This window comes from Phyllobates terribilis, unplaced genomic scaffold (genome assembly GCF_046119375.1).
Source record: "Phyllobates terribilis strain yellow unplaced genomic scaffold, ASM4611937v1 Scaffold_12__6_contigs__length_324123572, whole genome shotgun sequence".
NCBI lineage: Eukaryota > Metazoa > Chordata > Amphibia > Anura > Dendrobatidae > Phyllobates > Phyllobates terribilis.
This window is the reverse complement of record NW_027362772.1, coordinates 303,397,174-303,414,703: the sequence shown is the minus strand read 5'-3', so window position 1 is coordinate 303,414,703 and position 17,530 is coordinate 303,397,174. Positions and strand designations below refer to the sequence as shown.

The window sequence follows — 17,530 nt, the reverse complement described above, 5'->3', positions numbered from 1 at the left end:
CAGTAGAGGGCGCCATCATTACAGCGCTGTGTACAGTGTATCAGTGAGCAGTAGAGGACGCCATCATTACACCGCTGTGTACAGTGTATCAGTGAGCAGTAGAGGGCGCCATCATTACACCGCTGTGTACAGTGTATCAGTGAGCAGTAGAGGACGCCATCATTACACCGCTGTGTACAGTGTATCAGTGAGCAGTAGAGGGCGCCATCATTACACCGCTGTGTACAGTGTATCAGTGAGCAGTAGAGGACGCCATCATTACACCGCTGTGTACAGTGTATCAGTGAGCAGTAGAGGGCGCCATCATTACACCGCTGTGTACAGTGTATCAGTGAGCAGTAGAGGGCGCCATCATTACACCGCTGTGTACAGTGTATCAGTGAGCAGTAGAGGGCGCCATCATTACACCGCTGTGTACAGTGTATCAGTGAGCAGTAGAGGACGCCATCATTACACCGCTGTGTACAGTGTATCAGTGAGCAGTAGAGGACGCCATCATTACACCGCTGTGTACAGTGTATCAGTGAGCAGTAGAGGGCGCCATCATTACACCGCTGTGTACAGTGTATCAGTGAGCAGTAGAGGGCGCCATCATTACACCGCTGTGTACAGTGTATCAGTGAGCAGTAGAGGGCGCCATCATTACACCGCTGTGTACAGTGTATCAGTGAGCAGTAGAGGACGCCATCATTACACCGCTGTGTACAGTGTATCAGTGAGCAGTAGAGGGCGCCATCATTACACCGCTGTGTACAGTGTATCAGTGAGCAGTAGAGGGCGCCATCATTACACCGCTGTGTACAGTGTATCAGTGAGCAGTAGAGGACGCCATCATTACACCGCTGTGTACAGTGTATCAGTGAGCAGTAGAGGGCGCCATCATTACACCGCTGTGTACAGTGTATCAGTGAGCAGTAGAGGGCGCCATCATTACACCGCTGTGTACAGTGTATCAGTGAGCAGTAGAGGACGCCATCATTACATCGCTGTGTACAGTGTATCAGTGAGCAGTAGAGGACGCCATCATTACACCGCTGTGTACAGTGTATCAGTGAGCAGTAGAGGGCGCCATCATTACACCGCTGTGTACAGTGTATCAGTGAGCAGTAGAGGACGCCATCATTACATCGCTGTGTACAGTGTATCAGTGAGCAGTAGAGGACGCCATCATTACACCGCTGTGTACAGTGTATCAGTGAGCAGTAGAGGGCGCCATCATTACACCGCTGAGTACAGTGTATCAGTGAGCAGTAGAGGGCGCCATCATTACATCGCTGTGTACAGTGTATCAGTGAGCAGTAGAGGGCGCCATCATTACACCGCTGTGTACAGTGTATCAGTGAGCAGTAGAGGGCGCCATCATTACACCGCTGAGTACAGTGTATCAGTGAGCAGTAGAGGGCGCCATCATTACACCGCTGTGTACAGTGTATCAGTGAGCAGTAGAGGGCGCCATCATTACACCGCTGTGTACAGTGTATCAGTGAGCAGTAGAGGGCGCCATCATTACACCGCTGTGTACAGTGTATCAGTGAGCAGTAGAGGGCGCCATCATTACACCGCTGTGTAGTGTATCAGTGAGCAGTAGAGGGCGCCATCATTACAGCGCTGTGTACAGTGTATCAGTGAGCAGTAGAGGGCGCCATCATTACAGCGCTGTGTACAGTGTATTAGTGAGCAGTAGAGGGCGCCATCATTACACCACTGTGTAGTGTATCAGTGAGCAGTAGAGGGCGCCATCATTACACCGCTGTGTAGTGTATCAGTGAGCAGTAGAGGGCGCCATCATTACAGCGCTGTGTACAGTGTATCAGTGAGCAGTAGAGGGCGCCATCATTACAGCGCTGTGTACAGTGTATTAGTGAGCAGTAGAGGGCGCCATCATTACACCACTGTGTAGTGTATCAGTGAGCAGTAGAGGGCGCCATCATTACACCGCTGTGTAGTGTATCAGTGAGCAGTAGAGGGCGCCATCATTACACCGTTGTGTAGTGTATCAGTGAGCAGTAGAGGGCGCCATCATTACACCCCTGTGTACAGTGTATCAGTGAGCAGTAGAGGGCGCCATCATTACACCGCTGTGTAGTGTATCAGTGAGCAGTAGAGGGCGCCATCATTACACCGCTGTGTACAGTGTATTAGTGAGCAGTAGAGGGCGCCATCATTACACCGCTGTGTACAGTGTATCAGTGAGCAGTAGAGGGCGCCATCATTACACCCCTGTGTACAGTGTATCAGTGAGCAGTAGAGGGCGCCATCATTACACCGCTGTGTACAGTGTACCAGTGAGCAGTAGAGGGTGCCATCATTACACCGCTGTGTACAGTGTATCAGTGAGCAGTAGAGGACGCCATCATTACACCGCTGTGTAGTGCATCAGTGAGCAGTAGAGGGCGCCATCATTACACCGCTGTGTAGTGTATCAGTGAGCAGTAGAGGGCGCCATCATTACACCGCTGTGTACAGTGCATCAGTGAGCAATAGAGGGCGCCATCATTACACCGCTGTGTACAGTGCATCAGTGAGCAGTAGAGGGTGCCATCATTACACCGCTGTGTACAGTGTATCAGTGAGCAGTAGAGGACGCCATCATTACACCGCTGTGTACAGTGTATCAGTGAGCAGTAGAGGGCGCCATCATTACACCGCTGTGTACAGTGTATCAGTGAGCAGTAGAGGACGCCATCATTACAGCGCTGTGTACAGTGTACCAGTGAGCAGTAGAGGGCGCCATCATTACATCGCTGTGTACAGTGTATTAGTGAGCAGTAGAGGGCGCCATCATTACACCGCTGTGTACAGTGTATCAGTGAGCAGTAGAGGGCGCCATCATTACACCGCTGTGTACAGTGTATCAGTGAGCAGTAGAGGACGCCATCATTACACCGCTGTGTACAGTGTATCAGTGAGCAGTAGAGGGCGCCATCATTACACCGCTGTGTACAGTGTATCAGTGAGCAGTAGAGGGCGCCATCATTACACCGCTGTGTACAGTGTATCAGTGAGCAGTAGAGGACGCCATCATTACACCGCTGTGTACAGTGTATCAGTGAGCAGTAGAGGGCGCCATCATTACACCGCTGTGTACAGTGTACCAGTGAGCAGTAGAGGGCGCCATCATTACACCGCTGTGTACAGTGTATCAGTGAGCAGTAGAGGACGCCATCATTACACCGCTGTGTAGAGTGTATCAGTGAGCAGTAGAGGGCGCCATCATTACACCGCTGTGTACAGTGTATCAGTGAGCAGTAGAGGGCGCCATCATTACACCGCTGTGTACAGTGTATCAGTGAGCAGTAGAGGGCGCCATCATTACAGCGCTGTGTACAGTGTATTAGTGAGCAATAGAGGGCGCCATCATTACACCGCTGTGTAGTGTATCAGTGAGCAGTAGAGGGCACCATCATTACAGCGCTGTGTACAGTGTATCAATGAGCAGTAGAGGGCGCCATCATTACACCGCTGTGTAGTGTATCAGTGAGCAGTAGAGGGCGCCATCATTACACCGCTGTGTAGTGTATCAGTGAGCAGTAGAGGGCGCCATCATTACACCGCTGTGTACAGTGTATCAATGAGCAGTAGAGGGCGCCATCATTACACCGCTGTGTAGTGCATCAGTGAGCAGTAGAGGGCGCCATCATTACACCGCTGTGTAGTGTATCAGTGAGCAGTAGAGGGCGCCATCATTACACCGCTGTGTACAGTGCATCAGTGAGCAGTAGAGGGCGCCATCATTACACCGCTGTGTACAGTGCATCAGTGAGCAGTAGAGGGCGCCATCATTACACCGCTGTGTACAGTGTATTAGTGAGCAGTAGAGGGCGCCATCATTACACCGCTGTGTAGTGTATCAGTGAGCAATAGAGGGCGCCATCATTACACCGCTGTGTAGTGTATCAGTGAGCAGTAGAGGGCGCCATCATTACACCGCTGTGTACAGTGTATCAATGAGCAGTAGAGGGCGCCATCATTACACCGCTGTGTAGTGCATCAGTGAGCAGTAGAGGGCGCCATCATTACACCGCTGTGTAGTGTATCAGTGAGCAGTAGAGGGCGCCATCATTACACCGCTGTGTACAGTGCATCAGTGAGCAGTAGAGGGCGCCATCATTACACCGCTGTGTACAGTGCATCAGTGAGCAGTAGAGGGCGCCATCATTACACCGCTGTGTACAGTGTATTAGTGAGCAGTAGAGGGCGCCATCATTACACCGCTGTGTAGTGTATCAGTGAGCAATAGAGGGCGCCATCATTACACCGCTGTGTAGTGTATCAGTGAGCAGTAGAGGGCGCCATCATTACAGCGCTGTGTACAGTGTATTAGTGAGCAATAGAGGGCGCCATCATTACACCGCTGTGTAGTGTATCAGTGAGCAGTAGAGGGCGCCATCATTACAGCGCTGTGTACAGTGTATTAGTGAGCAATAGAGGGCGCCATCATTACACCGCTGTGTAGTGTATCAGTGAGCAGTAGAGGGCACCATCATTACAGCGCTGTGTACAGTGTATCAATGAGCAGTAGAGGGCGCCATCATTACACCGCTGTGTAGTGTATCAGTGAGCAGTAGAGGGCGCCATCATTACACCGCTGTGTAGTGTATCAGTGAGCAGTAGAGGGCGCCATCATTACACCGCTGTGTACAGTGTATCAATGAGCAGTAGAGGGCGCCATCATTACACCGCTGTGTAGTGCATCAGTGAGCAGTAGAGGGCGCCATCATTACACCGCTGTGTAGTGTATCAGTGAGCAGTAGAGGGCGCCATCATTACACCGCTGTGTACAGTGCATCAGTGAGCAGTAGAGGGCGCCATCATTACACCGCTGTGTACAGTGCATCAGTGAGCAGTAGAGGGCGCCATCATTACACCGCTGTGTACAGTGTATTAGTGAGCAGTAGAGGGCGCCATCATTACACCGCTGTGTAGTGTATCAGTGAGCAATAGAGGGCGCCATCATTACACCGCTGTGTAGTGTATCAGTGAGCAGTAGAGGGCGCCATCATTACACCGCTGTGTACAGTGTATCAATGAGCAGTAGAGGGCGCCATCATTACACCGCTGTGTAGTGCATCAGTGAGCAGTAGAGGGCGCCATCATTACACCGCTGTGTAGTGTATCAGTGAGCAGTAGAGGGCGCCATCATTACACCGCTGTGTACAGTGCATCAGTGAGCAGTAGAGGGCGCCATCATTACACCGCTGTGTACAGTGCATCAGTGAGCAGTAGAGGGCGCCATCATTACACCGCTGTGTACAGTGTATTAGTGAGCAGTAGAGGGCGCCATCATTACACCGCTGTGTAGTGTATCAGTGAGCAATAGAGGGCGCCATCATTACACCGCTGTGTAGTGTATCAGTGAGCAGTAGAGGGCGCCATCATTACACCGCTGTGTACAGTGTATCAATGAGCAGTAGAGGGCGCCATCATTACACCGCTGTGTAGTGCATCAGTGAGCAGTAGAGGGCGCCATCATTACACCGCTGTGTAGTGTATCAGTGAGCAGTAGAGGGCGCCATCATTACACCGCTGTGTACAGTGCATCAGTGAGCAGTAGAGGGCGCCATCATTACACCGCTGTGTAGTGTATCAGTGAGCAGTAGAGGGCACCATCATTACAGCGCTGTGTACAGTGTACCAGTGAGCAGTAGAGGGCGCCATCATTACACCGCTGTGTAGTGTATCAGTGAGCAGTAGAGGGCGCCATCATTACACCGCTGTGTACAGTGTATCAGTGAGCAGTAGAGGGCGCCATCATTACACCGCTGTGTACAGTGTATCAGTGAGCAGTAGAGGACGCCATCATTACACCGCTGTGTACAGTGTATCAGTGAGCAGTAGAGGGCGCCATCATTACACCGCTGTGTACAGTGTATCAGTGAGCAGTAGAGGGCGCCATCATTACACCGCTGTGTACAGTGTATCAGTGAGCAGTAGAGGACGCCATCATTACACCGCTGTGTACAGTGTATCAGTGAGCAGTAGAGGGCGCCATCATTACACCGCTGTGTACAGTGTACCAGTGAGCAGTAGAGGGTGCCATCATTACACCGCTGTGTACAGTGTATCAGTGAGCAGTAGAGGACGCCATCATTACACCGCTGTGTAGAGTGCATCAGTGAGCAGTAGAGGGCGCCATCATTACACCGCTGTGTACAGTGTACCAGTGAGCAGTAGAGGGTGCCATCATTACACCGCTGTGTACAGTGTATCAGTGAGCAGTAGAGGACGCCATCATTACACCGCTGTGTAGAGTGTATCAGTGAGCAGTAGAGGGCGCCATCATTACACCGCTGTGTAGAGTGTATCAGTGAGCAGTAGAGGGCGCCATCATTACACCCCTGTGTACAGTGTATCAGTGAGCAGTAGAGGGCGCCATCATTACACCGCTGTGTACAGTGTATCAGTGAGCAGTAGAGGGCGCCATCATTACACCGCTGTGTACAGTGTATCAGTGAGCAGTAGAGGGCGCCATCATTACAGCGCTGTGTAGAGTGTATCAGTGAGCAGTAGAGGGCGCCATCATTACACCGCTGTGTACAGTGTATCAGTGAGCAGTAGAGGGCGCCATCATTACACCCCTGTGTACAGTGTATCAGTGAGCAGTAGAGGGCGCCATCATTACACCGCTGTGTACAGTGTACCAGTGAGCAGTAGAGGGTGCCATCATTACACCGCTGTGTACAGTGTATCAGTGAGCAGTAGAGGACGCCATCATTACACCGCTGTGTAGAGTGTATCAGTGAGCAGTAGAGGGCGCCATCATTACACCGCTGTGTACAGTGTATCAGTGAGCAGTAGAGGGCGCCATCATTACACCCCTGTGTACAGTGTATCAGTGAGCAGTAGAGGGCGCCATCATTACACCGCTGTGTACAGTGTATCAGTGAGCAGTAGAGGGCGCCATCATTACACCGCTGTGTACAGTGTATCAGTGAGCAGTAGAGGGCGCCATCATTACAGCGCTGTGTAGAGTGTATCAGTGAGCAGTAGAGGGCGCCATCATTACACTGCTGTGTACAGTGTATCAGTGAGCAGTAGAGGGCGCCATCATTACACCCCTGTGTACAGTGTATCAGTGAGCAGTAGAGGGCGCCATCATTACACCGCTGTGTACAGTGTACCAGTGAGCAGTAGAGGGTGCCATCATTACACCGCTGTGTACAGTGTATCAGTGAGCAGTAGAGGACGCCATCATTACACCGCTGTGTAGAGTGTATCAGTGAGCAGTAGAGGGCGCCATCATTACACCGCTGTGTACAGTGTATCAGTGAGCAGTAGAGGGCGCCATCATTACACCCCTGTGTACAGTGTATCAGTGAGCAGTAGAGGGCGCCATCATTACACCGCTGTGTACAGTGTATCAGTGAGCAGTAGAGGGCGCCATCATTACACCGCTGTGTACAGTGTATCAGTGAGCAGTAGAGGGCGCCATCATTACAGCGCTGTGTACAGTGTATTAGTGAGCAATAGAGGGCGCCATCATTACACCGCTGTGTAGTGTATCAGTGAGCAGTAGAGGGCACCATCATTACAGCGCTGTGTACAGTGTATCAATGAGCAGTAGAGGGCGCCATCATTACACCGCTGTGTAGTGTATCAGTGAGCAGTAGAGGGCGCCATCATTACACCGCTGTGTAGTGTATCAGTGAGCAGTAGAGGGCGCCATCATTACACCGCTGTGTACAGTGTATCAATGAGCAGTAGAGGGCGCCATCATTACACCGCTGTGTAGTGCATCAGTGAGCAGTAGAGGGCGCCATCATTACACCGCTGTGTAGTGTATCAGTGAGCAGTAGAGGGCGCCATCATTACACCGCTGTGTACAGTGCATCAGTGAGCAGTAGAGGGCGCCATCATTACACCGCTGTGTACAGTGCATCAGTGAGCAGTAGAGGGCGCCATCATTACACCGCTGTGTACAGTGTATTAGTGAGCAGTAGAGGGCGCCATCATTACACCGCTGTGTAGTTTATCAGTGAGCAATAGAGGGCGCCATCATTACACCGCTGTGTAGTGTATCAGTGAGCAGTAGAGGGCGCCATCATTACACCGCTGTGTACAGTGTATCAATGAGCAGTAGAGGGCGCCATCATTACACCGCTGTGTAGTGCATCAGTGAGCAGTAGAGGGCGCCATCATTACACCGCTGTGTACAGTGCATCAGTGAGCAGTAGAGGGCGCCATCATTACACCGCTGTGTAGTGTATCAGTGAGCAGTAGAGGGCACCATCATTACAGCGCTGTGTACAGTGTACCAGTGAGCAGTAGAGGGCGCCATCATTACATCGCTGTGTACAGTGTATCAGTGAGCAGTAGAGGGCGCCATCATTACACCGCTGTGTAGTGTATCAGTGAGCAGTAGAGGGCGCCATCATTACACCGCTGTGTACAGTGTATCAGTGAGCAGTAGAGGGCGCCATCATTACACCGCTGTGTACAGTGTATCAGTGAGCAGTAGAGGACGCCATCATTACACCGCTGTGTACAGTGTATCAGTGAGCAGTAGAGGACGCCATCATTACACCGCTGTGTACAGTGTATCAGTGAGCAGTAGAGGGCGCCATCATTACACCGCTGTGTACAGTGTATCAGTGAGCAGTAGAGGGCGCTATCATTACACCGCTGTGTACAGTGTATCAGTGAGCAGTAGAGGACGCCATCATTACACCGCTGTGTACAGTGTATCAGTGAGCAGTAGAGGGCGCCATCATTACACCGCTGTGTACAGTGTACCAGTGAGCAGTAGAGGGCGCCATCATTACACCGCTGTGTACAGTGTATCAGTGAGCAGTAGAGGGCGCCATCATTACACCGCTGTGTACAGTGTATCAGTGAGCAGTAGAGGGCGCCATCATTACAGCGCTGTGTACAGTGTATTAGTGAGCAATAGAGGGCGCCATCATTACACCGCTGTGTAGTGTATCAGTGAGCAGTAGAGGGCACCATCATTACAGCGCTGTGTACAGTGTATCAATGAGCAGTAGAGGGCGCCATCATTACACCGCTGTGTAGTGTATCAGTGAGCAGTAGAGGGCGCCATCATTACACCGCTGTGTAGTGTATCAGTGAGCAGTAGAGGGCGCCATCATTACACCGCTGTGTAGTGTATCAGTGAGCAGTAGAGGGCGCCATCATTACACCGCTGTGTAGTGTATCAGTGAGCAGTAGAGGGCGCCATCATTACACCGCTGTGTACAGTGTATCAGTGAACAGTAGAGGACGCCATCATTACACCGCTGTGTACAGTGTATCAGTGAGCAGTAGAGGGCAACATCATTACACCGCTGTGTACAGTGTATCAGTGAGCAGTAGAGGGCGCCATCATTACACCGCTGTGTACAGTGTATCAGTGAGCAGTAGAGGACGCCATCATTACACCGCTGTGTACAGTGTATCAGTGAGCAGTAGAGGACGCCATCATTACATCGCTGTGTACAGTGTATCAGTGAGCAGTAGAGGGCGCCATCATTACACCGCTGTGTACAGTGTATCAGTGAGCAGTAGAGGACGCCATCATTACACCGCTGTGTACAGTGTATCAGTGAGCAGTAGAGGGCGCCATCATTACACCGCTGTGTAGTGTATCAGTGAGCAGTAGAGGACGCCATCATTACACCGCTGTGTACAGTGTATCAGTGAGCAGTAGAGGGCGCCATCATTACACCGCTGTGTACAGTGTATCAGTGAGCAGTAGAGGGCGCCATCATTACACCGCTGTGTACAGTGTATCAGTGAGCAGTAGAGGGCGCCATCATTACACCCCTGTGTACAGTGTACCAGTGAGCAGTAGAGGGTGCCATCATTACATCGCTGTGTACAGTGTATCAGTGAGCAGTAGAGGACGCCATCATTACACCGCTGTGTAGTGTATCAGTGAGCAGTAGAGGACGCCATCATTACACCGCTGTGTACAGTGTATCAGTGAGCAGTAGAGGGCGCCATCATTACACCGCTGTGTACAGTGTATCAGTGAGCAGTAGAGGGCGCCATCATTACACCGCTGTGTACAGTGTATCAGTGAGCAGTAGAGGGCGCCATCATTACACCCCTGTGTACAGTGTACCAGTGAGCAGTAGAGGGTGCCATCATTACATCGCTGTGTACAGTGTATCAGTGAGCAGTAGAGGGCGCCATCATTACACCCCTGTGTACAGTGTACCAGTGAGCAGTAGAGAATGCCATCATTACACCGCTGTGCACAATGTATCACTAGGGGGCAGTATAAGGCTGTGATTTCACCAGTTTTATAACAGAGGAGGCTTGGCAGTTGTCAGCTGATGTTATGGCCGTAGACGTCCAGTGGATGACAGATACTATGATAGTACATACCCGATGCGGAGTGCGTGCTGGCCGGATTGTGCCCCAACAGATCGGGGGACTGATGCCGGGACGGGACAAACAGAGCCTCAGATATAATATGATTTGGGGCCTCTGGGGGGCTCGCAGTATGGATCACATTCACCTGTAACAAGAAAACGTGCAGGACGGGAGAGACTTAATCAGAGTCCGAGGCGGTCGGCCGCCCCCCACTACTACGGCCATAGCACCGCTCGTCCTCACCTCCACCTGGAATTCGTTGCTGTTGTAGCGGCCGTTCAGCTCAGAACAGATCACCTTGAACTTCCGGTCAAACACGGAGACGGTATTCCAGTTCCTGTAGCGGATCAGATGCAGAACCTCCTCGTAATTCGCCATCGTATCGACACCTGCAACACAGGAGATTGCTTTTCTTCCGGCGCTCGGCTGTACTTGGATTCCCTGTCCATTGGTATTTTTGTTTTCTGGCAGTGAACGCGTGCTGACATCGTTACATAACATGGCGCGTTTCCCAGGCATGACTAACCCCGGCAGCAGAGCGGCGTCTATTCCTGCATCTTCCCAGATACGGTCCACGCTCCGCATCTCTGCTGGAAACTACAAGACCCGAGACCAGACCTGACTGCCATGATCTACTGCGGGGAAACACTTAGGTTTTTTCCGCTGCATTTTCCCCGCATCAAAATATATAATAAGTACCTGGATAAGAATGAAGTGATTAACCAGAGTCAGCATGGGTTTATAACTAACAAGTCATGTCAGACTAACTTAATTTCCTTCTATGACAGAATCACTGACTGGGTGGATCAGGGAAATGCTGTAGATATAGTATATCTTGACTTCAGCAAAGCATTTGACAAAGTTTCTCACACCATCCTTATTGAAAAAATGACCAAGTATGCAATGGACCAGGCAACTGTTAGGTGGATTCATAACTGGCTTAGTGATCGGACTCAAAGGGTGGTTGTAAATGGCTTCACATCCAGCTGGATGAATGTCTCAAGTGGGGTACCACAGGGCTCCGTCCTGGGACCTGTATTGTTCAACATCTTTATCAATGATTTAGATGAAGGAATTGAGGGTAAACTGATTAAATTTGCTGATGACACAAAGCTAGGAGGGATAGCTAATACTAGAGAAGAGAGAGAGAGGATTCAAAAAGACCTAAATAAACTGGAGCAGTGGGCAGCAACCAACAGAATGGTTTTTAACAGGGAAAAATGCAAAGTACTACATCTGGGCAATAAAAATGAAAAAAGCATATACAGAATGGGAGGAATAGAGCTAAGCAACAGTACATGTGAAAAAGACTTAGGTATACTAATAGATCATAGACTGAACATGAGTCAACAGTGTGATGCAGCAGCAAAAAAGGCAAATACAATTCTGGGATGTATTAACAGAAGCATACAGTCTAGATCACGTGAAGTCATTATTGGTCTTTACTCCTCTTTGGTCAGACCTCATCTGGAATACTGTGTACAGTTTTGGGCACCACATTTTAAAAAAGACATAGACAAACTGGAGCAAGTTCAGAGAAGAGCGACCAGAATGGTGACTGGTCTGCAAACCATGTCCTATGAGGAACGGTTGCAGGATTTGGGAATGTTTAGCTTGCAAAAAAGAAGACTGAGAGGAGACTTAATAGCTGTCTACAAATATGTCAAGGGCTGTCACATTGTAGAAGGATCATCTTTATTCTCATTTGAACAAGGAAAGACTAGAAGCAATGGGATGAAACTAAATGGGAGGAGACACAGATTAGATATTAGAAAAAACTTTTTGACAGGGTGATTAATGAGTGGAACAGGCTGCCACGAGAGGTGGTGAGTTCCCCTTCAATGGACGTCTTCAAACAGAGGCTGGACAGACATCTGTCTGAGATGATTTAGTGAATCCTGCTTTGAGCAGGGGGTTGGACCAGATGACCCAGGAGGTCCCTTCCAACTCTACCATTCTATGATTCTATGATTCTATGAAAATATGTAATAATCATCTTGCTCTGATTTTTGCACTATAATTATATATATATTTTTTTTACTTTTTCCATTTGTATGCATTGTTTTTTACAATGTGTTTTCCGTACAAAACCACAGGATTCTATAATTACATTTTTTACTAAATCCCCACAGAATCCTAAAGAGAAAATGTAAAAAATAAAAAAAATAAAAACCACAGCGGGCCGACCTGTGATAACGATGCCTTGGGTGGAGGAGCTCATCTCCAGGCCCTTCTGCTGCAGGTGGGTCAGGTCCAGCTGGAGACTTTCCTGCTCGGGGTCCAGGGCCTCCCCCACCACGCTGATGTCGCACGTGTCCAAGTTGTGCATGATTTCCTCCGACACCAGAGATTCCTGGACTGTTAGGAAGAAAATGACAATAAGACTCTCTTAGTAGCTCAACGCAAAGCTTAAAGAAAACACGAGGTGCAACGGATGTCCCTCGGCTTTAGGTTTAATGCTGCAGCTTGTACATATTCAGCACCGTGCTCATGGGCACCAGGTCTGGAGTTCTGTCAATCTCCATGAGCTGAATCTGAGCACCACCAGACGTCCCCACATGCCACCTATCGTACAGTCACAAACCTGTGGGGTCCTCGTCTCCTTCCCCCTCGGCCTCCACCTCGCGTGTGATGGTGCTGATAATACGCAGCTCAGGGAACAGGGTCACCCCTTCGGTGCCCTCAAACTCAGAGGCAGAACGGGCGAAGTGGTCGATGCCGCTGACGCTGATTTTGGGCTCCTCGGGCTGTAGCACCATGACGTAGCCGTCGACGTCTGGGACGCTGATACAGGTCTCCTCGTTAAAGCACCTACGGCACAAGAGCAGAACGGTGGTGAAAGAAGGCGGCCATTAATCTACACATTGTAAATCCCACATGTCCCCGGGGCCCGACCCCATATAGAAATGCCAGACTATAGGAAATCCTGTGTCATCTCGCATCCTAAAGAAGAAGGTAGTAACAAAGCACAATATGGGAAATGTAATAAAATAATGTGCCATCCACATCTGCAGCAATGCGACCCCCACACCCTGCAATCTCCATGTGGCAGTGTACCCCCCCGGGGCTGTGGTACAACCTACTTCACTGTAGTCGTGATCTTAAGACGTCTGATACCGGGAGTGGGGAACTGGCGGGAATTCAGGTAGGAGATGTGCTGCATGGCCTGGTCAAAGCGATCAAGGTCGTCTCCTTCCAGGGTTAATGTGGACTGACCGGGACTGAGCGACACCTGCAAGAGTCAATTCAGAAGATTACAACGTGGTGATGTTCACAGTGACTGCACCAGCAGAATAGTGAGTGCAGCTCTGGAGTATAATACAGGAGGTAACTCAGGATCAGTAATGTAATGTATGTACACAGTGACTGCACCAGCAGAATAGTGAGTGCAGCTCTGGAGTATAATACAGGATGTAACTCAGGATCAGTAACGTAATGTATGTACACAGTGACTGCACCAGCAGAATAGTGAGTGCAGCTCTGGAGTATAATACAGGATGTAACTCAGGATCAGTAATGTAATGTATGTACACAGTGACTGCACCAGCAGAATAGTGAGTGCAGCTCTGGGGTATAATACAGGAGGTTACTCAGGATCAGTACAGAATAAGTAATGTAATATATACAGTGACGGCACCAGCAGAATAGTGAGTGCAGCTCTGGAGTATAATACAGGAGGTAACTCAGGATCAGTAATGTAATGTATGTACACAGTGACTGCACCAGCAGAATAGTGAGTGCAGCTCTGGGGTATAATACAGGAGGTTACTCAGGATCAGTACAGAATAAGTAATGTAATATATACAGTGACGGCACCAGCAGAATAGTGAGTGCAGCTCTGGAGTATAATACAGGAGGTAATTCAGGATCAGTAATGTAATGTATGTACACAGTGACTGCACCAGCAGAATAGTGAGTACAGCTCTAGAGTATAATACAGGATGTAACTCAGGATCAGTAATGTAATGTATGTACACAGTGACTGCACCAGCAGAATAGTGAATGCAGCTCTGGAGTATAATACAGGATGTAACTCAGGATCAGTAATGTAATGTATGTACACAGTGACTGCACCAGCGGAATAGTGAGTGCAGCTCTGGAGTATAATACAGGATGTAACTCAGGATCAGTACAGGATCAGTAATGTAATGTATGTACACAGTGACTGCACCAGCGGAATAGTGAGTGCAGCTCTGGAGTATAATACAGGATGTAACTCAGGATCAGTAATGTAATGTATGTACACAGTGACTGCACCAGCGGAATAGTGAGTGCAGCTCTGGAGTATAATACAGGATGTAACTCAGGATCAGTAATGTAATGTATGTACACAGTGACTCCACCAGCAGAATAGTGAGTGCAGCTCTGGAGTATAATACAGGATGTAACTCAGGATCAGTAATGTAATGTATGTACACAGTGACTGCACCAGCAGAATAGTGAATGCAGCTCTGGAGTATAATACAGGGTGTAACTCAGGATCAGTAATGTACTGTATGTACACAGTGACTGCACCAGCAGAATAGTGAGTGCAGCTCTGGAGTATAATACAGGATGTAACTCAGGATCAGTAATGTAATGTATGTACACAGTGACTGCACCAGCAGAATAGTGAATGCAGCTCTGGAGTATAATACAGGATGTAACTCAGGATCAGTAATGTAATGTATGTACATAGTGACTGCACCAGCAGAATAGTGAATGCAGCTCTGGAGTATAATACAGGATGTTACTCAGGATCAGTAATGTAATGTATATACACAGTGACTGCACCAGCAGAATAGTGAGTGCAGCTCTGGAGTATAATACAGGATGTAACTCAGGATCAGTACAGGATCAGTAATGTAATGTATGTACACAGTGACTGCACCAGCGGAATAGTGAGTGCAGCTCTGGAGTATAATACAGGATGTAACTCAGGATCAGTAATGTAATGTATGTACACAGTGACTGCACCAGCGGAATAGTGAGTGCAGCTCTGGAGTATAATACAGGATGTAACTCAGGATCAGTAATGTAATGTATGTACACAGTGACTCCACCAGCAGAATAGTGAGTGCAGCTCTGGAGTATAATACAGGATGTAACTCAGGATCAGTAATGTAATGTATGTACACAGTGACTGCACCAGCAGAATAGTGAATGCAGCTCTGGAGTATAATACAGGGTGTAACTCAGGATCAGTAATGTACTGTATGTACACAGTGACTGCACCAGCAGAATAGTGAGTGCAGCTCTGGAGTATAATACAGGAGGTAACTCAGGATCAGTAATGTAATGTATGTACACAGTGATTGCACCAGCAGAATAGTGAGTGCAGCTCTGGAGTATAATACAGGAAGTAACTCAGGATCAGTAATGTAATGTATGTACACAGTGACTGCACCAGCAGAATAGTGAGCGCAGCTCTGGTCTGGATATTGTTGCATTATTTGGATGCGGTGAAGGAGATCTATAATTATTAGTACAGAATATGATTATTATCACTGTTAGTCTTCGCCCATGTGAACTCACTTTAACGCCTTTACCAACTCCGTCAGCGGGTGGGTACTCCAGTCCCTCCTTGCAGGTATACAAGCAATCAATCACCTTCTTGCTTTCCAGCTTTCCAGAACGAATCATTAACCCTGCGAGGTTTCCACGGAAGAACTGGCTCATGTGCTGCTCCCCACCTTGACATAAAGAAGCAGACAGCAGTCAGTATCTCCGCTATATGTGATTGCCGTTCTCTTTCATTAGATGTTACAGCGCCACATGCAGGTTAGTGCCGTCCAGTCGTGGTGCAAACCTGGCTGCATCCAGGGACCACGAGTGGGGTGAGGACATGCAGATGAGCCCTGGCGTGACAGGTGGAAGTGGAGATAGAAAAAGCATGGTATAACTGTGGCGCCTAAATCGGGGTTCAGGAGCTATTCTCCTGTAGTAAAACTGGCATCAGGAGGGAAGGACAACGATACTGCGGTCACACCATGAAGACGAGGGCACGATGGTTTCTTGCTGCTACCTGAGGATGTTCAGCCTTCGAACATCAGCAAAGCTTGTATTGGATTTAGCCTTTACATCCGCACGATGGTGCACGGTTTAATGATGCATCTAAAGTGTAGATAAAATTACATATAAGGGAATACTGGCCCCCGGTACCACAAGTCCCAGGCAGCCTTGCAGCTGGATGAGCATTGGCTGCTTTGCCTTTGTACTATGTCCCTGCATTGGGCATATCTGATCTATCCGGAGCTTATTTAGGTGTCTGCAGACTAGCGATCCTCTCATCTCTCCCTCCGGTATTACACCTACAGAATGGACTATATTAGCATCGCTCCTGAGTTACGTGAAGGGGAAAGATAAAAAAATAAATAAAATAAAAGCCTGAAAACAGAAGAGGGACAGAAGTGAGGCCCAAAAATAAAGCGAGAAATGGAGTTTTGCTTTTCATGCGGGGAGTGAATGAGGTGAAATGTCTGCGGTGGAGGAGGACGGGGATGAACGGCAGCCACCTGCATCGCTCTCCGGCATGGGCTCACTGACATTTCCACTTCCTGAAAACTCTGCGGAGAAGTAAAGAGGGGACAAACAGGGGAAGTGACCACAGGGTTAGGGACATAGTAACACCGACATCAGGTTATGACAATAAATGCACTGCGGTGAGGCTCTTTCACACGGCAGTATCTCCGGTACTTGTGGTGACAGTTTCCACACGCACCGGAGACACTGACACACGTAGACCCGTTCAAATGAATGTGTCTGTGCACATGTCAGCGTGTTTTCACGGACTGTGCGTGCGTGGGCAAAACACGCTGACATGTCCGTTTTTTAACCCGCAGCACAGGCCGCAAAACGTCCCGCACACGTGGCCACTGATGACATCCGTATCACATGTACCGGCGTCTGGGAATCAGTGTACAGTTAGCGCTCTTCCCAAGCGCCGGGTGCTGAACGCTACCCTCATCATTGTCCCCTGCTTGCGCTGCGATCAGCTCGAGCAAGGAACAATGTTGAGAGTAGTCGTCAGCTCTCGCTGTGTCCTGGTGTAAAAATAAGAATAAAATAAAAAAAATCATTATACTCACCTGTCCAAAGATGTCCCCCGCGGTAATCCATCTGACTGCGCATGCCGAAGAGCTGGGGAGAATGACTCCTGCAGCGAGAGAGCCCCTACACTGAGCTCAGTGAGTGACAGGACACCGCTCGCTGAGCGCAGCTTCAGGGCTCGCTC

At 49.3% G+C, this 17,530-nt stretch overlaps 1 protein-coding gene across 4 annotated transcripts in view; it reads right to left on the bottom strand.

The window, feature by feature from the left end:
- Positions 1-17,530, bottom strand: part of CLSTN1 (calsyntenin 1) — a 90,250-nt gene that overhangs the window by 19,144 nt on the left and 53,576 nt on the right. For 2 of the 4 annotated variants that reach the window (XM_073657289.1, XM_073657290.1), the window contains 7 exons: positions 16,812-16,862; positions 15,832-15,989; positions 13,401-13,549; positions 12,902-13,128; positions 12,505-12,675; positions 10,561-10,706; positions 10,330-10,462 (listed from right to left, as the gene is read on the bottom strand). In XM_073657289.1, the coding sequence (XP_073513390.1) occupies positions 10,330-10,462; positions 10,561-10,706; positions 12,505-12,675; positions 12,902-13,128; positions 13,401-13,549; positions 15,832-15,989; positions 16,812-16,862 (1,035 nt within the window). The remainder of the gene's footprint in view (positions 1-10,329; positions 10,463-10,560; positions 10,707-12,504; positions 12,676-12,901; positions 13,129-13,400; positions 13,550-15,831; positions 15,990-16,811; positions 16,863-17,530) is intronic. The other 2 variants (XM_073657291.1, XM_073657292.1) reach the window with 1 other exon arrangement.